Source organism: Papio anubis, chromosome 6, assembly GCF_008728515.1.
Source record: "Papio anubis isolate 15944 chromosome 6, Panubis1.0, whole genome shotgun sequence".
In the NCBI taxonomy this organism is placed as follows: Eukaryota; Metazoa; Chordata; class Mammalia; order Primates; family Cercopithecidae; genus Papio; species Papio anubis.
This window is the reverse complement of record NC_044981.1, coordinates 145,491,778-145,519,093: the sequence shown is the minus strand read 5'-3', so window position 1 is coordinate 145,519,093 and position 27,316 is coordinate 145,491,778. Positions and strand designations below refer to the sequence as shown.

The 27,316-nt window shown below is 39.6% G+C and overlaps 1 protein-coding gene across 1 annotated transcript in view; it reads left to right on the top strand.

Moving 5' to 3' along the window:
- The first annotated feature begins 2,628 nt into the window (after nt 1–2,628).
- The window catches only part of NUS1 (NUS1 dehydrodolichyl diphosphate synthase subunit), a 35,583-nt gene continuing 10,895 nt past the window's right edge, over nt 2,629–27,316 (top strand). Inside the window, exons 1-3 of the mRNA XM_003898258.5 lie at nt 2,629–3,805; nt 20,617–20,742; nt 21,609–21,758. Of these exons, the coding sequence (XP_003898307.1) occupies nt 3,391–3,805; nt 20,617–20,742; nt 21,609–21,758 (691 nt within the window). The 5' untranslated portion in view covers nt 2,629–3,390. The remainder of the gene's footprint in view (nt 3,806–20,616; nt 20,743–21,608; nt 21,759–27,316) is intronic.

Below are 27,316 nucleotides of genomic sequence, written 5' to 3'. Positions count from 1 at the left end.
GTTGTGAAGATTAAGATAATGTAAAGCATTTTGTAAACTGAAAAGTAAATGAAATACCGTCCCCATAATGTTTTGGGACTTAAGGGTCTGAGGCTGGATAACTCTTTCTGTATTTTTCTGTACTTTGTAAAATTTTGGGGTGGAAGGTTAAATGGTATTTAAGAAATCCAAACATTATATTCAGAACCCCTAAGTTCCTAAATGTGCCACATTTACTGCTGTTTCGAAATGACAAAAGAAGAAAATCTTTAGAAGAGAGGGGACTCCATAAACTTCAGATTCCAAGTATCTTCAGAGCAAGACATCCAGTGTGACTTTCCTGTTACTCCAGAATTATAGTCGAGAACAAAAGGCACTGAGTCCACCTCCTTCTAAGTACAGTGAAGAAGCCTGAAGTTGACAGCAACCACCAGATGCAAAGCAGGTTCTCTGTGCACTGGTTACCGGTTCAGCCCACTGCATTGTGGACTGCACTTTTCCTATATCCAGTGTCCAGTGACACAGAACACTCACACACAAGTTACATGAAGTGAGTTTATTACAGACAGGCAGCAAGGGACAAGAGAAGCATAAGTCATAATGACCATATCTCTCAAGGCCGAGGAAAACGGCTTAGGGAGGATGGCGTCTCATTGGCTCGTGCACCGCTTGCACTGCAACTAAGGGACCCCAGAAAGCAGTTTGCTCTCATTTTTTACCACAGGGCAATGGAATGTGCTGGGCTAGTACTAGTTGAAGGACATCCTATTTCTAGAAGAGACTGGAACACAGCCTAGGCTGTTCTGGTCAGTTCTTCCTTGTCTACAGTATATTGCATTCCAACACATTCTACAGTTATTCTCGAGAACTACAAGTGAGAAAAGGGGAAGAAACTGTGTTGGTTCAAGGCCACCCAGAGAACTATTCTGTATGAGAAACTTCCAACCCTAGCCTACTAACAGCTGACAAAGAAGAAAAGTGGTACCACCGCCCCACCACTCTTTAGGAGGTTGAACATCCCGGGAGCTAGGGGACCTGCTACTAGGAGGAAACTCTAGGAGGAAAACAAGCAAAGAAATGGCTTGGGAGAGATTCCAGGATCTGCATGTTGGTGTGTCAGATGGACATGTGGCCAGAATCCTTTTGCTTAAGTTTGCAATTCAAAGAAATACAGGGGCCGGGCGCAGTGGCTCACGCCTATAATCCCAGCACTTTGGGAGGCCAAGGCCGGCGGATCACCTGAGGTCAGGAGTTCATAGACCAACATGGTGAAACCCCGTCTCTACTAAAAATATAAAAAATTAGCTGGGCGTGGTGGCAGGCACCTGTAATCCCAGCTACTTGGGAGGCTGAGGCAAGAGAATCGCTTGAACCCAGGAGGTGGAGGTTGCAGTGAGCCATGATCGCGCCACTGCACTCCAGCCCGGGAAACAAGAGTGAAACTCGGTCTCGGGGAAAAAAAAAAAAAAAGAAAAGAAAAAAGAAATACAGAAGATAGAGCCTGTCTGCGCCTGCACACCTGAGAGCAGGCCACAGGAACATGAGATTGATGTCTTTAATCTTGTCAGAACCGATAGACATTGAGGCAAAGAAGTGAGTACTTTACAGAAATGTGGCAAGGTGTCAGCATGGGAGGTAGGGTGGGGTCTGCAGAATACATGGCCAAATCTCAATGGGACACCGGTGTCTAGGGAGTTTCCTTAACAAGCATCATGTAGCTGCATAAACTGCAGCAATGGGCAGTGAGGAAGAAGACTGTAGGCTTCCCTGATCGTGGCCTTTCACCTCTCCTTCTTTGTCCATCATCAGAGGAGCTACTGCAGAGGAGACCAGGAGAGAAACAAGTGTGTGAAGGGTATGCCTGGTGCCCCGCCCTCAGTTCTTCAGGCTGCACTGCCAAAGGGAGGAAAATTGCACTGCGAAAGCGAGATGGACATGAGATTCAACTTTTAAAGTAAAGTTAAATGAGTCTTAGAAACCAAAATGAGAACAGTTGAAAAAGGGACAATGTTAGAAAAATTAAGTCACATAGCCAAGACGTGAACAGATGTTTCCCAGGGGGAAAAAGAGGCTCTAGCGAACGAAGAATAGGTAGGTATTACAAAAATGCAACTGTTTGCACACACACGTGTGTAAGTATGTGTGCATACATGTGTATGTGTAAACAGCTGCGTTTTTGTAATACTTCCCCAATCTTTACATATGTACTTATAGAAATATAAATAATATAAATATTATTGCACACACACATATATATGATGATAGAGGATGTGGCATGTAGGATGAACCTTGAGAAATGGGTTGGAATGTGGGCAATATCAAGTTGGGAATAAGGAATTCAGGAGAACAGCTTGAACAAAAAGGGCAAAGACAGTACAGACTTGCCGCGGGGAAGTACAGAACCATTCTAGAGGACCACTTCGAAGTCCAGATGGACAGAAACATTAGGGTGTTAAAGGGGATGATAAGGCTTGGATGGGCAGTTTACCTCAAACAGTGGCGGTGATTGAAGTCAGGCACAATGTCTATTTTTCTCCCCACTGTAAACCCAACTCACAGCGGTTGGTCAAAGTCTTGCCAAGTAAGTGAAAAAAAAGAATGAAGTGACTGGACTACCAAGCTGTAGAGCCTTTCTTTTATGTACTAAGCAATGTACAGCCAAGAAAGGATACCTTAGATGAGAATGATATGGGTAGAGGGGTGTTTCAGGAACATGGCTAAAGAGTCTCGTTCCCAGCCTCAGCTGGGAGGCTGAATAAAAGACAGTAGCAGGTCCACTCCAGCCTTTGAGGACACTTTTGGGAACCCTGGTGGATTCCCAGCCTCAACACTTACTGAGGGCTGCTTTCCACCCCTAGGTTCTTTCCGGCATTTGTAATTTCCGGTCCACTCAGGACACTTTTACTCCTCAGAAACCGTTTCGGGGGGGGGGCCGTGAGAGGAGACACTGTAAGACGTCCTGGACCCAAGGGACGCGCAGGTCCCCTGGAAGCGTCCATCGCATGGACGACCGCATGTGCCTTGCTAGGGTTCCGTTCAGAAAATCCAGAGTCGTTGGCTCATCGCCCTCCACACGACCAGGGGGCGCCCGCGGCCTCCGCCCGGCTAGTTCGCAGGCGTGCGCCTTCTCTCACTGCGCCGGGCTGGGCCATATTCTCGGACCCAGAAGCCGCGTCAGAATTCCACGCTGGCCAATCAGAACTGTCCATGTACTAGTGGGGGCGGGGCTGCCAAGGGAGGAGGAAGATGGCGGCGGGGGCGAGGTGAGGTGTTGGCAGTGGAAAGGGGTTCGGGCTCGGGGGGCGGGGGGACGCGGAGCGATGGCCCGCGCCGGCCGCAGGGGCGGATAAAAAGCCGTCGCGCCGCGGGAGTGGGCGGGAGGGAGAGGGGGTGCCCGAGGGCCACAAGAGTATGACGGGGCTGTACGAGCTGGTGTGGCGGGTGCTGCACGCGCTGCTCTGTCTGCACCGCACGCTCACCTCCTGGCTCCGCGTTCGGTTCGGCACCTGGAACTGGATCTGGCGGCGCTGCTGCCGCGCCGCTTCTGCCGCGGTCCTAGCGCCGCTCGGCTTCACGCTCCGCAAGCCCCCGGCAGTCGGCAGGAACCGCCGTCACCACCGGCACTCGCGCGGGGGGTCTTGCCTGGCCGCCGCCCACCACCGGATGCGCTGGCGCGCGGACGGCCGGTCCTTGGAGAAGCTGCCTGTGCATATGGGCCTGGTGATCACTGAGGTGGAGCAGGAACCCAGCTTCTCGGACATCGCGAGCCTCGTGGTGTGGTGTATGGCCGTGGGCATCTCCTACATCAGCGTCTACGACCACCAAGGTGAGGCCCAGTGCGGTGGTGGGGGGTGGCCGAGGTGTCTTGGACCGCTGGACCGTCTGGCGGGTGGTGCCCAGGGCGTGAGTTGCCGCGGCCTCTGCAAATCACAGCGCTAGCGCTTTCGAGGAAGGGAGACAAGTTTATTGAACACCTACTAAGTCGCTGGATTTGACTCGGTCGGTTTTTAACGTTTTAAAAATATCCCTTGGCCGGGCGCGGTGGCTCATGCCTGTAATCCCAGCACTTTGTGAGGCCGAGGCGGGCGGGTCACCTGAGGTCGGGAGTTCGAGACCAGCCTGACCAACATGGAGAATCCTCGTCTCTACTAAAAATACAAAATTAGCCGGGCGTGGTGGCACATGCCTGTAATCACAGCTACTAAGGAGGCTGAGGCAGGAGACTCGCTTGAACCTGGGAGGCGGAGGTTGCGGTGAGCCGAGATGGCGCCATTGCACTCCAACCTGGGCAACAAGAGCGAAACTCCATCTCAAAAAATAATAATAATAATAATAACAATAAAAATTAAAATACCCCTTATTCGTTATAGTAGCTCAGTAATGTAGATGGTATTTGTATACCCTTGTCTCCCAAGAGGGAGCAAGGTTTAGAAACATTAACTGATTTGCCCAAGGCCACAAAGATGGGGCCTTGGGCAATGGGGATATTGGAATTTTAGCCATTCTGTGCTTTTTCACAATCTTTGCCTTCAGTTACACCACAGTGTTTCTTTAAGAGAGCTTCCAGGCCCTGTTCTTAAGTCGCAGTCAGGCTATAGAGGACATAGGCATGGGCTGTGTGATAGGTACTGCAAATGGGAGCGGTTGGGGTCAGGTGGTATTTGAACTGGGTTTATGAAAAATATGTGAGAGATTGGATAGGCAGAAAAGAAAATGGTCCCTTTCTGTCTTGGAAGCCTGGGATGGTTTGTGATCCTTCATCATCAGTGCCCAACACAGTACTTGATAGAATTCTCCTCTCATACGTTTTGAGTTTTTGTAAGTACAAAAATTCAATACTTATTGGGTAGCTACAAACCTAAAGCCCTGTGCTAGGCATATTCCTTGGAATCTTGCATTTAATTCCATGGACTCTCAGGCTTGTTAGGAGGTAGGCACATGCTCACATATTTGATGTGGTTAATAACAGTAAGTGTTGAGAGTAAAGTTACTACTGTGAGAAGAGAGGAGAGAAATTATGAATGAAGGAACTTGAGAAGTTCATGCAGTGGAGGTGGGATTTAAGCAGGACCTGGAAGAATAGGTAGGAGATAAGTTGAGGAATACTTAGTTTTGGGATGTCAGGTTTGGGTTTCAATCAGATCTTAAAAGCATTGGAATTTCTTTAAAGATAAAGATGTGAGAAGAATGTTTAGGAGTGTTGGTATGAACGGAAGAAAATGAAAGTTTTATTCATTTTCAATAAATTACCTGTGTGCTCTAGAAAAGCATAAATCTTTGTCAGATAGGTAAATTTAAGTGCAGGGTTTTGTCAGAAAGGGTAGGAATAGGCCAGACAGTAACTCTTACAGGGTGATCTCTGATTGCCCTATCATCTTTACTGCAGCCCGCAAGGAACGTGATGACGCAGTAGCCTGTCATCACCGAGTAATGGTTTGCCCTGTAGGGTAAAGTTTGATATATTCAGGGACTGACATTTACGGAACTTGCTAAAGAACTCAGCAGACCAATAGTAGTCATGAGACTGTTAGGAGATGACACAATCCATGCCTAAACCGATACAACCAGTATTGTCTGGCGAAAAAAAATAAGTGAAGCAAAAGTGGACATCAAAGACATTAAGCAATGTGGTGGATTGATGTATAGCCAGGTGATTTAAAGTAAGTATCTTTTAAAGCAAGTATCTTTATCTTCCAGTAGGGAAGGAAAATGTATAGCTGAATTGTTTGACTTGATGACTGTGCCTACTAGTACAGACTATAATGTTGCCACATTTCCTTGTTCCGACAATTCCTGTGTTTAAATTGCTGATGTGATTCAGAAGTATCCTGTGTCATAGTTGCTAAAAGAAAAATGATTGCTAATTAAGAGGAAGAAGTAAGCTAAGCCAAGTTTTGACTGAGAACTGAAAGGCACCTTAAGGAGCATTTTTAGTGAAAAACTGGCAGAATTTTGTGTCTTAACTGTAAAATAAGTTTTTTTTGTTTGTTTGCTTTTTAAAGGAATAAGGAATAATATTCCTGAAATAAGAGACCTTCAATTAGTCCATTCTTGGTTTTGATTCGTTCATGCATTCATTTACAGGTGACAGTCGGGGTCTGTTAAGTACCAGATACTCTTCCAGACATGGGAATGCAGCAGTGTACTCATGGAACTTAGATCTCAGTGGGAGTCTGACAAATAATATACGTGGGTAAATATGTGGTAGTGTAAGTGCAATGAGGAAAAATAAAGCAGGGAAGGGAAGATAGGAATGTTGAAAGTCAGTGGTGTAGGAAGGGGTACAGTTTTACGTAGGGAGGCCAAGGAAAGGCTCAGTAACTTTGAATGTAGACTTGAAAATATAGGCCCTGTGGATATGTAAGAATTACTCAGAGGGAGTATAGACGCATAAGTTTTATTTAGTGTTTCTTTTTCAATGTTTCTTTTTTTTTTTTTTTTTTTGAGATGGAGTCTTGCTCTGTCGCCCAGGCTGGAGTGCAGTGGTGCAATCTAGGCTCACTGCAACCTCTGTCTCCCAGATTCAAGCAGCTCTCCTGTCTCATCCTCCCTGAGTAGCTGGGACTACAGGTGTGCACCACCACACCCTGCTAATTCTTGTATTTTTAGTAGAGACAGGGTTTTGCCATATTGGCCAGGCTGGTCTCAGATTCCTGACCTCAGGTGATCTGCCCGCCTCAGCCTCCCAAAGTGCTGGGATTACAGGTGTGAGTCACTGCACCTGGCCATATTCAGTGTTTCTAAATACACGTCTATTTAAGCTTCTTTCTAGATAGATATGTAACATGTAAAAAATCCTGTTGACATAAATGCCACTGGGATACAAGAAGTACAAGAAATGGTGTTTCTTAAGGAGTTTCCACTCAAGTAATGATGTCCATTAAAAATTAACACAAGCTAATATAGAAATGCTAAGTGAATGGCAGAGACTTTATTTAAGGAGCAAAAAATGGAAAATTTCCCAGGTTACCCCCATATTTGTCTGGTAAGGATGGGAGCAACACCTGAGCTGGACCTACTCAAAAAGATAGAATTGGGATTGGCGTGAACAGTGTTCTCTCTGTGTGAATGGGGATTTCACTAATGGCAGCATTCCCATTAGACTAGCTTCAGTAATAGCGTTGAGTAGAGTGTTGGGAGCAGTGAATATAGTAGGTTGATTTATGTAATGAACAGTTGGGAAATGAGGTAGGATGAAGTCTTGGACAGTTATTCTGGTTATCTGTTGCTTTGTAGAAATCTACCCAAAGCATAGTGTTTTAAAACAACGATTTATGTATTGACTTAGTTCAGTTGGGCAGTTTTTCCTTTGGGTCACTCATAAGCTTTCATTCAGATAGAGTCTGGGACCTAAAGGTTTCTCCTTGTGTCTGGTGCCTGGTTTTCGATGGCTGAAATAGATGGGGCAGGTTTGTCATCTGGCTTCACATGGTCTGGAGGTTGTGGCTAGCTTGGGCTTTTTCTTTTAATAGTGGCTTCAGGGTAACCAGTTAGCTAACTTCCCGCAGAACGAATGTTTCCAGAGACTTAGCCAAAGGCTGAAGCTGAGAGATGTCTTAGGACCTAACCTAGGAAATCGCGCAGTGTTATTTTTTCTATGTTCTCTTGGTCAGAGAAGTCTCACGTCTGTTCAGCATCAAGAAAGTGGAGAAATGGACCTCACCTCTCAATGAGAAAATGGCTTGTGTAGAAAGGTTGGGTGAGGATTTGAAGGGGGATTGAGGGGCAACCACTTGGAAGATAAGCTTACCACCTTACATTTTCTCCTGTCCTACACCCCTTTGCCCTCAAATTTGTATTTAAATTCATTCTAATTATGGTTGAATCTAGATAATAATATTTAATCCTTAGACTAAAAGATCTATTATATTGACGTTGATTTGATTCTGCCAGCAAACTGATCTTTATGTTTTTCATTTACCTGCAATATTTCTTAATTATAATAGAGTCTGCAAGTAATTCTTCCATCTTTCAGAAATTCGAGTTGTTCTCTCAGGACAGTGATCAGGAATTTTTTGAGCTCAGAATTCTAGCAAGGTTTTGCTGTTCTGTCTATATGATTGTAATTTAAGAAATGACCGTAACTGGGATGGTACAAGAACCAGGGGTTGGGGTAAATGGATTTTGTTGTTCTAGTCTTAGCAGTGTTGTTTGCCTGTGTCTCACATGCACGTACACTTGGCTCCAAGTTATCTGGATATGTATTGTTATCTTAAGTGACGGAACTTGTTCTTATTTCCTGGCTTTATTGTGCCTTCCTGGGAACCTTGCTGTTGGTCAGTATTTTTCAAAAGCTGTCTGTGGACCATCTGTGAATTAGTCATTGGGGATGCTTATAAAAAATACAGGTTCAACACATTTAGTAATCAAACTTAATGAGGGAACTGGGACCTGGGCATCTCTCTTTTTATCAAGCTACCTATGTGATACTTCTGCACTCTGAAGTTTAACCCTAACGCAGATCAAAGGATAGTCTGCTACTTGCCTTACATTAGATTATTTGTATTTCATGTTCCTTTTCATGATCGAGGATAATTTGGGATAGGCCTTAGGATTCTTTGCTGTAAATTGGAATGAACCAGAATAAGGCATTGCCTTCTGTGTGAGAATTCAACAGTAAGACAACAGATTTTTTTTTTGTGCTGCTCTTTCTAGTGTTATTTCCTTAGTTTATTTAAATCGAAGCTAGGTTTCTTTTGAATTGGTTTTTGCATACAAGTTTCTCACAGTAACATTTTAAAAGTCTGCCCAGTGTATCCCACCTTTTCAACCTGTTTCTCAGTGCTTTGCATACCTTTTGCTACATCTGTATTTAGATTATTTAATGTTCTGTCTTCCTGGAACTCCCTCTTCTCCTTTTTTCTGGCAAATGGCTATATGCTTACCAAGAGGCTATTGTCGATCTTTTCTGAGTCAATCCTGAATATCACCTTGTATATTTTTGCCTTTCTTGAGTATTCACTCCCTTCCCTATCTTACTGTATCTCTGAATCTCCTCAGAACTTCAAACATCTCTAAAGGTACTTCTGTTCTCTGCTTTGTGTAGTCATATTTAAATGTATATGTACATAAACTTTCTTACTGGTTTATAAACTCCGCAGATACTATCCATCCTTCTCATTTTTGCTTTTCTTACAGAGTGTATCTTGGTGTTATGCATGTAATGAATAGTTAATATGTGTTCTTTGAATTCAAAGAAGGGCTGCATTTCCTGTAGATAAGAATAATGAACTGAGCTGCACTTTATGTTTCCCAACATAATACCCAGAAGCCTTAAAGTAATGGAGGAAAATGAACATAGTTTACCCTAGTTTACTTAGTTGGCACAGTGACGCAGATACTATTGAGAAGTATGATTTTCTTAAATTTATTCTCCTTATGTTGAAATACAGAGGTGCCGGAAATATAGGAAGTCTAAATATTGTGATTACATTTGACATACTGAATAGTACAACCTAGTGTTTATCTTCCCTCATGTGAAAACTCATGTAAGGGAGCAGTCTATTTTTAATCTCTACCTTTGTGTGGTTCACGTCTTGTACAGAATTTCACGTTTATCTTAACGTCCTGAAATGTCCTCTTCACCTTTTTCTGGCAAAGGGCTAGCTACCTGTCAAAAGACTGTTGATTCTTTTTTTTTTTTTTTTTTTTGCGATAGAGTCTGGCTCTGTCGCCCAGGCGGGAGTGCAGTGGCGCGATCTCGGCTCACTGTGACCTCTGTCTCCAGGGTTCAAGCTGTTCTCCTGCCTCAGCCTTCTGAGTATCTGGGATTACAGGCATACGCTACCATGCCCGCCTAATTTTTCGTATTTTTAGTAGAGATGGGGTTTCACCATGTTGGCCAGGCTGGTCTTGAATTCCTGACCTCAAGATGCACCTTCCTCAGACTCCCAAAGTGCTGGGATTACAGGTGTGAGCCATCGTGCCCAGCTTGTTGGTTCTTATAAGTCCATCTGAACTATCATCCTGAAGTAGCCTCTCTTGACTGTTCCATCCCCAGTCTTATTCTGTCTTTGAAAAATTCTATCCCGCTTTTGTTAACTTCTTAAATGACTTTATTCTGTAGGTACCCTTTTGTTTAACTGTAGTACTGGATCTGTGTATTAAAGTAAACCTTGGCTGAGTATGGTGGCTCATGCCTTTAATCCCAGCACTTTAGGAGGCTGACATGGGAGGATTGCTTGAGCCCAGGAGTTTAAGACCAGCCTGGGGAATATAGTGAGACCCCATCTCTGAAAAATAAAAATAAAAAATTAGCTAGACATGGTGCGTGCCTATAGTCCCAACTCCTCAGGAGGCTGAGGTGGGAGGATCACTTGAGTCCTGGAGGTTGGGGCTGCAGTGAACCATGGTTGCAGCACTGTACACTAGCCGGGTTGAAAAAGTGAGACCCTGCCTCAATCAATCAATCAATCAATCAATCAATCACACCTATATCTTAGTAGTAATAGTTATCCTTTGTTGAACTTTTACTCTGTGCTGGATACTATAGAAAAGTGCCTTAAGTCGTTAGCAGTTTTACAGATAAAGAAACTGAGAATTTAAAAGCCAGATTCCAAATCTAGTAAGGAGCAGATCTAGAATTTGAACCAAATTTTTATTCTGGAGCTTTTGTGCTTAACCATTACATTAGTTTGATTTCCACTGGTAAGAGAATGTGACCACAATAGTCACTTTTAGTACTATTTCTGATTGTTTTGGGTCATCTTAAAGCCTTGGTAAACAGGCACTTATCTACAGGTCATAGAAATTATTTGTAAAAGATATTTAAAGACTAATAGAAATTTCTTCATCCCACCAGTATACGTGTTCATCCTTTGAGTTATAGGATGCATTTTTTAAAAAACCAACTAAAAATTTCATGTTATGGTGCTCCAGCTTTGTGTTGAGTTGTTACTTTGTCAGGTGAGCAGATTCGGTAAATATATTCTCATTTTAAAAATGTGCAACCAGATGCCGAAAAAACCCACATGGCCTGTTCATTTTACATATCTTTTGTGCTGACAAGCTAGGACTTAAATCCAGCCCTCATTTTGTTATACTTTGTCACGATTACATATACCTGTTCTCTTGCTACAGCATTGCAGTATAATTTTCTACAGTATAATTGTTGTTCTGTGAGGTGTCCTGAAGGGCTCTCTCCTGAAATAAAATAGCTTAATGGCCTATGTATTTTGTTATGATTTATTTTCTCTTGACTACTTCAGTCATGTAAAATTTTAATGGTAGATTTTTTTCACTTTAAATTATTGCTCCATAAATATATGTTTTCTTCTCTGAAGATTGTTCTCTAGTCGTTTTATAATTGGGTTGTTAGAGGTAACTTAGGGGTCTAGTTCAAAAAGAAAAAGAGGTAGGCCAATTTTTTAGAACTGGCATTTATTTATAACCAGTGAAGTGCTTAATAATGAGGCGAGATTGTTTCAGTGCTTATCTCATTTTTTCCCTTGTTTGTTCTTGTAAGTACTTGCTATTATTTCTTAAAAAGTCTTTTTCTGTAGAAGGGAATGAATAATCACCGTAAAAATTCTAGTTTCAGATTTAAAAGAAACAGTACATGTATTTTAAAAGCCTCATTTTATAGACTTGATTATACATTTCACATACCTTTTAAAATAATCAGTATTTGAGGAATGCAGATAAAATTTACTGATGGAATACTTGTCTAATTGAACTCCTTGTTACTTGGTTCCCTTAATTTAAAGTTATGCATGTCATGACTTTATTATTCAGTTAATGTGTAAGACTGAATACACTATGTAACCTAATAGGTAGATTGGGCAAATTCCGTTCTACTCTGCTGTCTTCTAATCCGTATGTCTGGCTTCTCCTCCTCTGTTGTACTTTCAAATGTTGTGGTGTCCTAGAGTTTGGAGCTGTATGTATGCCCCTGTCTTTCTGTTATTCCCTTTATTGCAACTACTCAACTCTGCTAGTGTAGCTAAAAAGTGGCCATAAGCAAATGTGGCTGTTTTCCATAGCAGTAGTTTGCTGACCCCTGTCCTGCAGATGATCTCCCCAAAGCCATGACTTTAAATGTCATGTGTGCTGACGCGCAGGTTTGGGCTGGAAATACAGTACTGATATCTCCCATAATTCCAGACTTCTGTATCTAACTCCTTGCCTAACATCTACTTTTATTAGGTCAGTCTTATGCCTTATATGTCTAAAACAGTACTTTCGAGACCTAATCCTTGTTTTAGTCTCTATCGCGGCCACCCAAGTTTAAATTACCATTGTTCTTTCACCTGGATTACTGTAGTAGCCTCCTAATTGATCTCTAGTTTTCTATCCTGGTCCCTGTATAATCCATTCTTCACCTACCAGTGAGGTGATCTTTTTTTGATCGCATCATTTGAACTGAATAAAACCCTCCAGCAACTTCTCGTTGTAGTTGGAATGCTTTCGAAGTTCATTACCAAGGCCCACAGGCCCCTTCATGTTATGGCCACAGCTGACATCTCTGGTCTCCATATGATACTCTTCTTTCCTCGAATGTGGTGAGAAACCTGACTGCTGAGAGAATATGCAATACAGTGATTGCTATAATAGCAATCACCTGGAAGTATTGATTTTTGTATTTTAAGAACCGGAAAAAAACAGCAAAAAACTTTTTGTTTCATACAATTGTTAAAATAATCATCAGACTAGCACCAAGGAAGGATACATATTATGCAAGTAAAAAAAGCAGTATACAAAATTGCATAATCACATACACTAGGATTACATATGCATGTGGACAAAGACTAGCAAATACTGAGAAGTAGAAATAGTTGTGTTACAATGGTAAGGTTAGGACATTCCAGCAGTTATGGGGAAGGTTAGGAAATATTCCCTTATTGTCTAAACATTGAACATCTTATTTTTTAAGGCTAGAATTTAAAACAGATGTTTCTTAGAATATAAAAGGAAGTCTTCATTTGGCCCTCGAAATACATACCTGCTGTATTTAAGAAATAAAAGCATGGTAGTCTTTCCGAGGTGTAAGTTTGCTAGAATAATTTTCTTCTTTCACGGAAGTTGAAGATTTTGCGGTTTTTCTTTTATGTTTTTCAACTTTTATTGTAGATTCAAGGGATATGTATGCAGGTTCCTTACCTTGGAAATTGAAGATTTTCTTGTGTGTGTTTTGTCATAAATGGCTATCTTTTCTTTCTTGTTTTTTAGAGACAGGGTCTTACTTTTTTGCCCAGGCTGGAGTGCAGTGGTGCGATCATAGTTAACTGCAGCCTTGAACTCCTGGCCTCAAACGATCCTCCTGCCTGAGCCTCCCAAGTAGGTAGTACTACAGGCACAAGCCACCATGCCTGGCTAATCTTTTTTTTATAAAGACAGTGTCTTGCTACATTTCTCAGGCTGGTCTCAAATTCCTGACCTCAAGTGATCCTCCCATCTCAGCCTCCCAAAGTGTTTGGAATTACAGGCATGAGCCACCATGCCCAGCCCATTTAACTTTTTTCTTATATTTCATGCAGTTTACATTTGGGAAATTGAGAGTACATGAAATATAATTTTAAAGAAACAGAACATAAAGTAAAATTCTTTAAGTCGCTATTGCAAAAACTTATTTTAGATTCCCAAGTCACTCCTAAAGAATTCAAATATCTGTTTGCCCCGTGAAACCTCCTTAAAAGGCTTTTAAAAAAGAGCTGTAGAGTCAGGAGAATCACTCGAACCCAGGAGGTGGAGGCGGCAGTAAGCCGAGATTGCACCATTGCACTCCAGCCTGGGTGAGAGAGAGAGACTCCGTCTCAAAAAAATAAGCCTTAGTCCTAGTTTTTTTGAAAAATACTGCCCATTTATTAAAAGATAGGTTATATTTATTTTATATAATTCAACTTTTTTGGAAGGGAGTTCAAAATTTAATTGTACGGTGGAGTTTAGTATTGTTCCTTTATCAGAGTTAGAAATAGTAACTGAACTGAATAATTAGAGGGATACCTGGATTTCAGGCCAAATTCGTAGATGCTTGCCAAAGACAATTGTTTGACCTTTCTGGGTTTATTTCCTCACCTGTAAAAGGATGTGATAAAGTGATTCTTGAGGCGCAATACTATATAATTCTGTAAAATACTGTTTTCTTAAAAATTTGAGTATTTTCAAGTGTTTTCCCTTAATCAGTTATTTCTGAACGAATATGACCTTAGCTTCCTTTTACATAAAATAGCTTTCATAGTAGTTTATTATTTTGGCTTTAGTTTAGATTCTAGAAGGGAAACAGGATGAATTAGATGAATTATAATATGAGAAAAAGAATCTGTACATATACTATGATATTATTAGGGGAATTGCCTGTTTTAGTCAAAGCCAACCTTATATCTTGTATTTCTTGTGTATCATGTGAAGTGTGTGTGTGTGTGTGTGTGTGTGTGTGTGTGTGTAGACATTGAATCCTGAAGAAAATTGTAAGCTTCTAATATTGCTTGTGATTACGTATAATCAGATTTCTGGGTGGGGGTCAAGTTATGAGTTATTGGGAATTATCTTGTCCATAGGGTCTTATCTACACTCACAGCAATTCTCAGAAACCATACCTTTAAATTTCATTTCTGCATCCAAATCAACCAAGACAAAGATTCTGTTCCAATAACTGTATGAAAATCTTTATAAGAGACGTTTTGTAATTGTGTCTCTCTGTAATATTCTTCCTTTTTTTTTTTTTTTTTTTTTGAGACGGAGTCTTGCTCTGTCGCCCAGGCTGGAGTGAAGTGGCACAATCTCAGCTCACTGCAAGCTCCACCTCCCAGGTTCACGCCCTTCTCCTGCCTCAGCCTCCCGAGTAGCTAGGACTACAGGTGCCTGCCACCACGCCCGGCTAATTTTTTTGTATTTTTAGTAGAGATGGGGTTTCACCGTGTTAGCCAGGATGGTCTCGATCTCCTGACCTCGTGATCTGCCCACCTCGGCCTCCCAAAGTGAATATTCTTTCCTTTTAATGGAACTTTTGCCTGTGTGCAATAAGGAAGTGTCTGCTTTTTTGTGGCATGTTCCTGGAAACCTAAGAAAAATTCCATTCAGTGACATGTTCCTTTATGTTTCATTGTTGTTAAGCGGCACTTTGTACATTGGTAATTCAGTTGATTAAATAAACATTGAACTGCTATATGGAAAATATGGGAAAAGAGATGAGTAAGCCACACATTCACAAATAAGACTACAGTTTAGTCGAGGGGAGGGTGGAGAGATTTAAGCTATAATAAAAAGCAGAATATTAGTTTATTAACAATTTTAAATGAGTGTACACGGAGGAGTTGAGAGTGAGGTTAAGTCAGAGGAGGAATGGGGCACATCTGGCTGGGGAATTGGGAAAGGCCTCTTGAAGGTAAGTGACATTTCAGCTGGCCCATGAAGAATTAGGAGAATTTAATAGGCCTGGGCTTGGGGAAGTGGCATAAAGGATGGAGGTTGGAGTCACTCTATGTGTTTTTGAGGAACATAGGCAATTCTAATTTGTGGGGATAAAGTATTATTGAGAAATGGAAAACTTCATTTGATTTGTGTTCAACAAGCCTGGAAACATAGGCTGGAATGTTAATGTTGGACTGAGCAGTTTGTTCTTAATACAGTAGGCATTTTAGGAACCATTTAAGATACCGAAGTTGGAATGTGCCAGGATTGAATAAATCTGGTGTTGAAGCTAGCAGTACTTAATAGAAGGGGGCAGGAACACCCACAGAAGTTGCTTATAATATTATAAGGAAGTAGGCTGGGCTGGTTGCTCATGCCTGTAATCCCAACACTTTTTGAGGCCCGAGGAGGAAGGATCACTTGAGGGCCAGGAGTTAGAGATCAGCCTGGTCAACAAAGCAAAACCCTGTCTCTACAAAAATAAAAAACTTAGCTGGGCACAGTGATATGCACCTGTAGTCCCAGCTACTCAGAAGGCTGAGGCAGGGGAATCACTTGAGCCTAGAGGCTGGAGGCTGCAGTCAGCTGTGATAGTCCCACTGCACTCCAGCCTGGATGACAGGGTGAGACCCTGTTTCTTAAAAATATGTATGTATATATATAGTAAAGAACAGCACAATGGCTGGGAACCGTGTGAGCAATGGACAGAAAGGAATATGGATATAGGAAACATTGCTGTAAAAGAGTATATGGGCTTAGCATAATTAGTAGGGCTTTCGGGGGTGATAATGGGAGAGCAGAGAGGATGCCTGGGTGACTGGGCAGATACTCATGCCTTTTTTAGAAATAGAGTATCAAGAAGAAGAGCTTTTTTTTTTTTTTTTTTTTGTTAAATTATAAACCACTTTATAGCGGTTATGATTTTAAATCACCTGCTGTCCTACTACCCCTATACATTTACTGTTCTCCTTTTGGTTGTCCTCTTCCAGTCTTGTTCTTAAGTGCATGTAAGTTATACACTTAAAGTCCTGCTCCTTTTAATTTATTTTCTAACCTTGATGTCATGTAAGTGTTCTGAGAGCTAGCTTTATTAGATAAGCCACCAAGGTTTGGCTTTGTTCACTCTCAGGTGCCTACAGAACTTCAAGGTAGAATTAGATGTTTGAATGAACTAGGAATGTTAGGAACCAAATGATCCTGTTTCTACCTAAAATTTTAATGTTTTGTTCATCGTGGATACTTTGGCATTTTAATTTTTAAAGATACTGCATTGTTATTTGTTGTCTTAATTACTGAGCTTTTTTCGGCATCCCCTTAAATTTTTGCACCCCAAATTTTACCTCACCTATTTTTGTCTGGGCTTTTTTTGTTTTCAAGTCTTGTGAGTAACTAGGATCAGAAAAGAAGGAGCACATGGACAGAAAGAGAGGGCTGAGATGGGAGACCTGAAGAATAATCTTTATTTAGGGTGAAAAGAAGAGGATTCAGTGGAAAGTGAGAGTGGGCCATTCAAGGAGCCAGGTTACGTGTTGAATCAGGAAGAGAACATTGACACAAGGTGGGATAAAGATAGAATTTTGAGAAGGAAGCATGGTGGTCATTAATGGTAATGCTTCAGAAAAACTGAGGAGAAAGAATTTTGAGAAGGAAGCATGGTGGTCATCAATGGTAATGCTTCAGAAAAACTGAGGAGGGAAGAATAAAGATTGAGGAGAGGTAGTGAATATTCTGGTGATAAGATTGTCATCCATTGCTTTGAAGAGGGCAAGAGTTCCTGAAAAGATTTACCATTTTAATCTGGAGGCTAAGGTAAATATGAACAAATAAGTGAGAACTGAAGGCTAGGTTTTTAAAAAGAGTATCAAAGGAAGGGATTGGTGTGATGTGAATAGACAAAGCAGGCTTTCCTAGTATTACCCAACACTATTAAAATGAATAAATCTTAGTTTTTATGGGAAAGGGAGTCATTTACCATTTTATTTTTAATAAACTTACATGTCCTGGCTGGAGTGTTATGGAGATTTTTACATTTGTTTGTTCTCAAGTTGGAGTGCAGTGGCATGATCATAGCTCACTGCAGCCTTGAACTCCTGGGCTCAAGCAATCCTCCCACCTAGGCCTCCTGAATAGCTGGGACTAAGGGCGTGTGCCACCACATCCAGCTAATTTGAAAACTTTTTTTTTTGTAGAGACAAGGTCTTGCTATGTTGCCCAGGTTAGCCTCTAATTCCTGGCCTCAAGTGTTCCTCATGCCTTGGCCTCCCAAAGTGCTGGGATTACAGGTGAGAGCCACTGGCACCCAGGCCATTGTTAAATTAAGAAATTTTTGAAATTCATATGGCTTCCACAATTTATACATACAATACAGACCAAAGTGTGGTCTAACTTGTGTAGATAGTTGGAAATCTTGTAAAATTTATAAGCCGGCATCATGTATGTTATATGCTGTTTTGGAATATGTGCTTTTTCTATCATACATGTGAGTTTTATGATTGATTTGGGGATTATGATTATATCCTACACTTCTGCATTACTCCACAAGTATTACTGTTACAAAGATTGCCATTCAAATAGCTCCTGATATTAATCACCTTCCTTTAAAAATTTTGCTAATATTTAGTGATTTTTTTTTTTTTTTGCTTAATCTTGTTCTGGATATGGCTGTTTCAAAATGCTCACTTTTATATTTCCACACTTAGAGTCTTAGGATTTTAGACTTTCATAATAATTGTGGGCATTCATATGTAGTGCCATCTTAGTCTTCTACTTTTCTCTATATATACCTACTTATATTTGAAATCTTACTAATCGTGATTCTTGTGTATTTGGCTCTCCCACATTAAGAAGGATGATTCCCAAGTGTATATCTGTGTCTCAGTTTCTGAGCTCCCATATTCTTTTATTTTATTTTTTTTTATTTTTATTTTTTGAGACGGAGTCTCGCTCTGCCACCCGGGCTGGAGTGCAGTGGCCGGATCTCAGCTCACTGCAAGCTCTGCCTCCCGGGTTTACGCCATTCTCCTGCCTCAGCCTCCTGAGTAGCTGGGACTACAGGCGCCCGCCACCTCGCCTGGCTAGTTTTTTGTATTTTTTAGTAGAGACGGGGTTTCACCGTGTTAGCCAGGATGGTCTCGATCTCCTGACCTCGTGATCCGCCCGTCTCGGCCTCCCAAAGTGGTGGGATTACAGGCTTGAGCCACCGCACCCGGCCTCCCATATTCTTTTAGCAGACATTTATTTATTGTTTGCTCTGTGCCAGACACTGTGGTTGGCCCTGGTGAGCAAAACAGATAAGATCCCTACTCACATTGGTGCTTATATGACCTCTCTTGAACTCCTTCTGTATGATCCCTCTTAATCACTTCTATAGTAATCTCCACCTAAATTTTCTGTCATCAGCTGTCTAAAACCGAACTTATCCTTTCTTTCCAACCACTTCTCTTTGTTGAATTTTCAACTTTTAAAAATGTTATTGGCCAGGTGCGGTGGCTCACGCCTGTAATCCCAGCACTTTGGGAGGCCGAGGCGGGCAGATCATGAGGTCCAGAGGTCAAGACCATCCTGGCTAACACGGTGAAATCCCATCTCTCCTAAAAAAAAATACAAAAAATTAGCCGGGCATGGTGGCGCATGCCTGTAGTCCCAGCTACTCAGGAGGCTGAGGCAGGAGAATCCCATGAACCCAGGAGGTGGAGGTTGCAGTGAGCCGAGATTGCGCCACTGCACTCCAGTCTGGGCGACAGAGTGAGACTCTGTCTCATTAAGAAAAAAAAAAGGTATCATTTTCTGCTACCTAGGATAAAAGCCATGGAATTTTCTACATTCACTTCTAAGTCAGTCATGTACCATATTCTCTCAATTCTTCCTTTGTGATGAATCCTTTTTCCCCTCATCCCCTCAACAAATTATGTATGGACTAATACAGTAGTCTGCTGCTTGCCCTTCTATATGTGGTTGCCAGATTAATTCTTGTAAAGATATAAATTTTTATGTATTTCCATGTTGCTCAGAAATTGTTGCTTATCCATTTGGCAGGCAGAATGAGATAAAAACTAGGACTGTCCTCTTACCAGTTTTTTCATATCCTTTGCGTCAGCAGCATTGGTCTGTTTTTTTAACATTCCAAACTCATGCTTTTTCTTAAGCATTTTTTCCCACCTGGTACCTTCTCTAGTTTCTTCTGTTTAACCTTCTGAGTTCATCTCAGCTCATCTTATTTTATAAAGCCTTCCTCACCAAAGGAGACTACTTTTGTAAGTACTGTTACACATATACTTCTGGCTTGGCATTTGTATACAGTATATTCAGCAGGTTCTGTGCCATATAAATACACACACACACACACACACACACACACACACACATATAAAAGCTGGAAATTCTACAAAGAGAACTGGTTTGAAGGAAAAGATTTAAGCAGCTTTATATATATATGTGTGTGTGTGTGTATATTAACCTGTGTTCTCTCTCCCAGTTATTTTGTTGAACTACTTTAAAGTGAGGCCTGACTGAGAGTACAGAGTAGGAACATTTGATAAAGATTTAAAAGGCAATGGCCACTAGAAAGCTGCCTCTGCAAATTGTCAATGACTTGTTCCTTTTTTTAGTTTGAGCTCTTACTAGTTTTACATTAAATGTATGTCACACAGTTCCTTTGTCTTTCTCAATAACATGACAGTAGTTAACAGTGTTAACTTTTCCCTGCATAGAGGACCATATATTTTATGTATTTTATTTCTGTGCTTTGTTTTAATTTACTAAATTGTTACTTTTTCTGTTCTCTCTTTTTTATGTAATCCATATTACTACTTCTTATGATTTAAAAAACTAATCAAATTGAAGCAATAGTATTTAATACAAGTGGTAAATCTGCAGAAAAGGTACATTAGACTGTGAGTGAGGAACACAACAGGCTCTAGACCCCTGCTGCAATTTATAATTTCTTGGAGAAGAACCTTAAAGAGTTCTTAAAGGCCTCAGTTTCTGAATCCACAAAGATTTTAAGTAAGTGATCTCTTAAAAGTCCTTTCTAAGTCTAAATTTCTGTCATATTCACATGCCACTACTTAAGTAGTTACTTCTGTTCTTTTTTTTCCTGGAAGGCAGACTCTTTTATTGACAAAGTTTTGTTGTCATATTTTCCTTTTAGATTCTAGTTTAGGACTAGTCATTACAGCTTTGCTTGACATTTGTTCAGTACTGGATCTAGTGTTGTTTTCACAGCAAGCATTCACTTGAAGAGGAAAAATTAATCTAGTTGCGTTTTACTTGCCTTTTTCTTTTTTAAAGGTATTTTCAAAAGAAATAATTCCAGATTGATGGATGAAATTTTAAAACAACAGCAAGAACTTCTGGGCCTAGATTGTTCAAAATACTCACCAGAATTTGCAAATAGTAATGACAAAGATGATCAAGGTAAGCATGAGTGTATAATTGAACATGTGACATGGGAAGATGTGTGTTTCATGTTTCATGGCAATTTCTGTTACTCTGTCATTTATTCATTCACGTTGCTCTCGTAGTCTTTATTGTCAACATCTTTAATCATCAGATTTAGACTTTCCCATCTTAATCTTGGTAAAAAGTGAACACATTGTGAGGATTTTATTTAACCAGGCAAATTTTTTAACTGGTTCCACAGAAAATCCATGAAATGGACACATTTGTAGGGATATTGAAATGAATATATAAATAGAGGTACAACTGGTTGTTCTATGGCGTGAGGGAAGAAATTGAATCTTTGCTGGACAAGAAAGAATTTGCATGTCTATAGATAAGAATTTTGCAGTGTTATCTGAGAATCCCTATCAGTTGTAAGATAGCTCCTATGGAAGTAGAATTGATAAAAGGTGTGTATGCTGTAGGCAATGCATATTCCACTGTAACAGTTTTTTCTTAGTCTTTATTTTTTCTTTTATTCTGTGTTACTGCTAACTGTATTGCAATTATAGAGGAAATTTTAGATGCATGAAAATTTGTTAGCTAGCCTGTAAAGCTTCTGTTTTCTAGAGGATGTAGTCACAATACATAGTCATTCTGAACACTTTGAAAAGAAGGCAGTGTATAAATTTATACATGGACGTGATTTGGGGTGCATAGATCCTTTCAGAGGAGAATAGCTAAGTATGTTTTGATATTGAAATTGAAGGGCTTAAACAATTCTTGTTTACTGTAAGAACTGTATGTTTATTTTGGTCTAAACTGTATATTTCTTAAAACTGATTTTGAAATAGACTTGTAAGAGAGTGTTTTAAAAATACGTTGTTTGTTTTTTCTTCCAGTTTTAAATTGCCATTTGGCAGTGAAGGTGCTGTCCCCAGAAGATGGAAAAGCAGATATTGTGAGAGCTGCTCAGGACTTTTGCCAATTAGTAGCCCAGAAGCAAAAGAGACCCACAGATTTGGATGTAGATATGTTAGGCAGTTTACTTAGTAAGTTTTTTATATATATACATATATGTGTATATGTATGTGGTGTGTGTTTAGTTTTGTCACAGAAGGATACAGTATGAAAGGAAATATTTGTTTCTTTCATACTATAAAGCCTGATTCTTTTTGTTGCTATACCTGTTAAATTTCTGAAATTTAAAGACCTATGTGAAAATGGTTTCGAGACAATGAGATTTGTAGCCACTCACTTGCATGAGGATTTAATGGTAAAGGGGACGACCTTTGAGGATCTTTTTTGTAGTGATGACTGTTCTTGAAAATAGGACTTCTGCTTGTTAGCCTTCCTCTCCCTCTTCCCCTTTCTTTTTAGTTTGAACTTTCCCTTAACTTTGAACTTAATCTTTTTATGAGGTGATCCCAGGAATATAACCTATAATCTTACTGTTACCCTGATTCCTTTTTAATTATTCTTTCTCTTATGCTATACCAAATATACAACTGTATTTGTCATGTTACACCAAATATAACTTTTTTTCTTCAGCTGTTTAAAAAAGCCTTTGGTTTGCTTATTCTCTCTAGAGAATTCCCTCTAGGACCTTTTTGCCTTACCATCATGGTCCTTCTTGCTTACTAGCATTAGCCTTGATCCTTTTGAAGAAAGAGTCTCTCTAGTAAATTCATGTTCATTAATAGTTTCTATAGACATACAGTTTTAGACATTCATTCATTTTTTATTACTTAGAATATCCATTTACTTATTAATCATGCATTTTCAGGCTGGATGGGGTGGCTCACACTTGTAATCCCAGCACTTTGGGAGGCTGAGGCAGGTGCATCGCTTGAGCACAGGAGTTTGAGACCAACCTCGGCAACATAGCAAAACCCCATCTCTACAAAAAATAAAAAATTAGCCAGGCATGGTGGCTCATGCCTGTGGTCCCAACTACTCAGGAGGCTGAAGCAGTAGTATAGTTTGACTTCAAGAGGTAGAAGTTGCAGTGAGCCAAGATCGCATCAGTACACTCTAGCCTGGGTGACAGAGTGAGACCCTGTCTCAGAAAAAGAAAAAAAAGAAAAAGAAATGCATTTTCTGTCTAACTTACTTATTTACTTAACTCTCCATTCTTTGTTTCTTCCACTTTGACATGTGTCTATCACAGAGCAAAGTCCATATCCCACTTCTTGGTTTCGCTAACTTCCTACTTTTGTTGACTACTTGTTTCCTACCCTACTCTTTGTATTCTCTGTCATTGCCTAATTATATTCAGGCTCAGTGAGTAGTACACCATTATGAGAGCTCTCTGCTCAGATGTTACTGGGATGTTGACTGTTTCCTGCACCCTATGAGGTCCTAATAAGAGAGTAATTTCATAAGGACATTCTAAAAGTTGATGGAGATCCAAAGATGACCTTCAGGTAGTCCATGGGAAAGCGCTAATGTTTATTAAGCCCAGGTGTTTGCCTGCAGGCATTGTAGGCTTAGGGTACATGAAAATGTACACAATTCTTAACTCATTAATTTGACAGAAGCAAGCATTCTGAATACCATCACCCCCAAAGTTCCTTTGTGACTGCTTTTAGTCCCCACTCCTGCCCCCTAAACCAGCAACCACTGGTCTGGCTTCTGACTATGCTGTTGCTTTTTCTATGAATTTTATATAAAAGGAGTCATACAATATATAGTCTTTTGTGTCTTGCTTTGTTTACTTACTATAATATTTTTGAGGTTCATCTATGTAGAATGCATTAGTCATTCATTATTTTTTATTGGTGAGTAGTATTTTCTAGATATATTATATTTTACTCATGCATTCATCGGTTAATGCATATTTGGTTTGTTTCCAGTTTTTGAATAATGCCGTATGACCATTTGTGTACAAGTTTTTGTGTGGATGTTTGTGTGTTTTCAAGAATTCAGAAAGTCAGAATTCTATCAGATAAATTTAACAAAGAAAGTGAAATAATTAAAAAGAATCAAGCAGAAATTCCGGAGTTGAAAATGCAGTTGACATACTGAGAATGCATCAGAGTCTCAACAGCAGAATTGATCAAGCAGAAGAAAGTTATAAGCCTGAAGATAAACTATTTACAAATACACAGAGGAGACAAAAGAGTGAAGCACACTTAAAAATCTAGGAAAAAGCCTCTTGAGGGCAAATCTGAGTTATTGGCCTTAAAGAGGAGATAGAGAGAGATGGGGTACAAAGTTTATTCAAACGTAGAGAACTTCCCAAACCTAGAGAAAAATCTCAGCATTCAACTACAAGAAGATTATAGAACACCAAGCAGATTTAACCGAAAGATGACTACTTCAAGGCATTTAATAATCAAATTCCCAAAGGTCAAGGATTAAAAAAAAAAAGGATTCTAAAAGCAACAAGAGAAAAGAAACAACATACAATAGTGGTTCAATATATCTGGCAGCAGACTTTTCAGTAGAAACCTTACAGACTGAGAGAGTGGCATAACATATTTTAAAAAGTGCTGAAGGAAAGAAACTTTTACCCTAGAATAATAGTATGCCCACTGAAAATATCCTTCAAACATGAAGAAGAAATAGACTTTCCCAGACAAACAAAAGCCAAGAGATTTTATCAGCACCACACCTGCCCTGCAAGAAATGCTGAGGGGAATTCTTTAATCAGAGAGGAAAAGATGTTAATGAGCAACAAATCATCTGAAGGTACAACTCTCACTGGTGATAGTAAGTACACAGAATATTACAGAACTGTAACTGTGGTATATAAAACTACTGTCAAATAAAAAGACCCTGATGACCCAGTCAATAATAATAACTAAAACAACTTTTCAAGACATAGTACAATAAGATACAAATAAAAACAACAGAAAGTTTTAAAATGGGGAGATGAATGTAAAGTGTACAGTTTTTATTAGTTTTCTTTTTGCTTATTTGTTTATACAAGGAGTATTGTTATCAGCTTAAAATAATGGGTTATAAGCTGGTATTTGAAAGCCTCATGGTAATCTCCGATCAAAACACTTAAAAGAGATACACAAAAAATAAAAAGCAAGAAATTAAGTCATACCACCAGAGAAAATCACCTTCCCTAAAAGGAGGACAGGAAGGAAGTAAAGAAGGAAGAGAAGACCACAAAACAACTAGAAAACAAATAACAAAATGGCAGGAGCAAGTCCTTATCAATAATAACATTGAATGTAAGTAGACTAAACTCTTCAAAAGACATACAGTGGGCGGATGGATAAAAAACAAGACCCAATGATCTGTTGCCTACCAGAAACATACTTCACCTATAAAGACATATACAGACTGAAAATAAAGGGATGGACAAAGATATTTTATGCCAATGGAAACCCAAAAAGCAGGAGTTATTATATCAGACAAGAGATATTTCAAGACAAAAACTCTAAGAAGAGACAAAGAAGTTCACTGTCTAGTGATAAAGGGGTCATTTTAGCAAGAGGATATAACAATTGTACATACATATGCACCCAACATTGAGAACCCAGATATATAAAGCCAATATTAGTAGAGCTAAAGAGAGAGAGATAGACCCCAATACAATAATAGTTGGAGACTTTAACACTGCACTTTCAACCCTGGATAGATAAAGACAGAAAATCAACAAAGAAACGTTGAACTTAATCTGCACTGTAGACCAAATGGATCTAATAGATATTTACAGAACATTTTATCCAATGGCTGCAGAATATACATTCTGCTTGTCAGGACATGAAACATTCGCAAGGAGAGACCATATGTTAAGCCACAAAACAAGTCTAAAACATTCACAAAATTTGAAATAATATCAAGCATCTTCTCCAACCACAATGGAATAAAACTAGAAATCAATAACGAGGAATTTTGGAAACTATATAAACACATGGAAACTATATCAATATGCTCCTGGATTACCAGTGGGTAACTGAAGAAATTAAGAAGGAAATTGAAAAATTTATTGAGACAAGTGATAATAAAAATACAACATACCAAAACGTATGGGATGCAGCAAAGCAGTACTAACAGAAAAGTTTAAAGATCAGAGCAGAAATGAATGAATTTGAAATGAAAAAGTATATACAAAAGATCAAAAAATTGGTGGTGTTTTAGAAAAGATAAAATTGAGAAATCTTTAGACCAAGGAAAAAAACCAGAAGACCCAAATAAGTAAAATCAGAGATGGAAAGGAGATATTGCAGAAATTCAAAGGATCGTTAGTGGCTGCTGTGAGCAACTGTATGCCAATAAATCCCCCTTGGAAAATCTAGAAGAAATAAATAAATTCCTAGACACATACAACCCACCAAGATTGAACCATGAAGAAATCCAAATCCCAAAGAGACCAATAATAAGTGATGAGATTGAAGCTGAAGTAATAAAAAGTTTTAGAGCAATGGAAAGCTCAGGACTTGATGGCTTCATTGCTGGATTCTACCAGACATTTAAAGAAGAATTAATACCAATTCTACTCAAACTGTTCTGCACAATAGAAAGGAGGGAATGCTTTCAAATTCGTTCTATGAAGCTAGTATTGCCATGTTACCCAAACCAGACAGAGACACATCAAAAAAAGAAAACTACAAGCCAGTATCACTGATAAGTGTTCATGAAGAAATCCTCCACAAAATAATGGCAAACTAAATTCAACAATATATTAAAAAGATCATGACCAGGTGGGATTTATCCCAGGGATGCAAGGATGGTTGAACATACACAAATCAATGAATGTGATATATCAACGGTATGAAAGATAAAGATCATGATCATTTCAATTGATACTGAAGAAGCATTTGATAACATTAAACACTTGATGATAAAACCCATAAAAATCTGGCTATAGAAGGAACATACTACAACATAATAAAAGCCATATATGATGGACCCATAGCTACTATCTTTCTGAATGGGGAAAAACTAAAAGCCTTTCCTCCTAAATCTGGAACACAAGGATGCCCACTTTCACCACTGTTATTTAGCATAGTACTGGAGGTCCTAGCTAGAGCAATCAGACCAGAAAAAGAAGGAAAAGGTATCCAGATTGGAAAGGAAGAAGTCCTTCTTTGCAGATGATCTGATCTCAAATTTGGAAAAACCTAAAGATTCCACCAAACAACTATTAGAACAGATAAACACATTCAGTAAAGTTGCAGGATACAAAACCAATGTACAAAAATCAGGAGCATTTCTAGATGTCAATAGTGAACAATCTGAAAAAGAAACCAAGAAAGTAATCCCATTTACAATAGGTACAAATAAAATTAAATATCTAGGAATTAACCGAAGAAGTGAAAGATCTCTACAATGAATACTGTGAAACATTGATGAGAGAAATTAAGGACAGCGGCCAAAAAATGTAAGCCTATTTTCCGTTCATGGATTGGAAGAAGAATCAATATTGTTAAAATGTCCATACTCCCCAAAGCAATCTGCAGTCATTGCAACTTCTATCAAAATATCAAAGACATTCTTCACAGAACTAGAAAAAACAATCCGAAAATTTGTATGGAATCACAAAAAGACCCAGAATAGCCAAAGCTGTTGTGAGCAAAAAGAACAAAACTGGAGGAATCACGTTACCAGACTTCCAGTTATGCTACAGAGTCATACTGATAGTTACCAA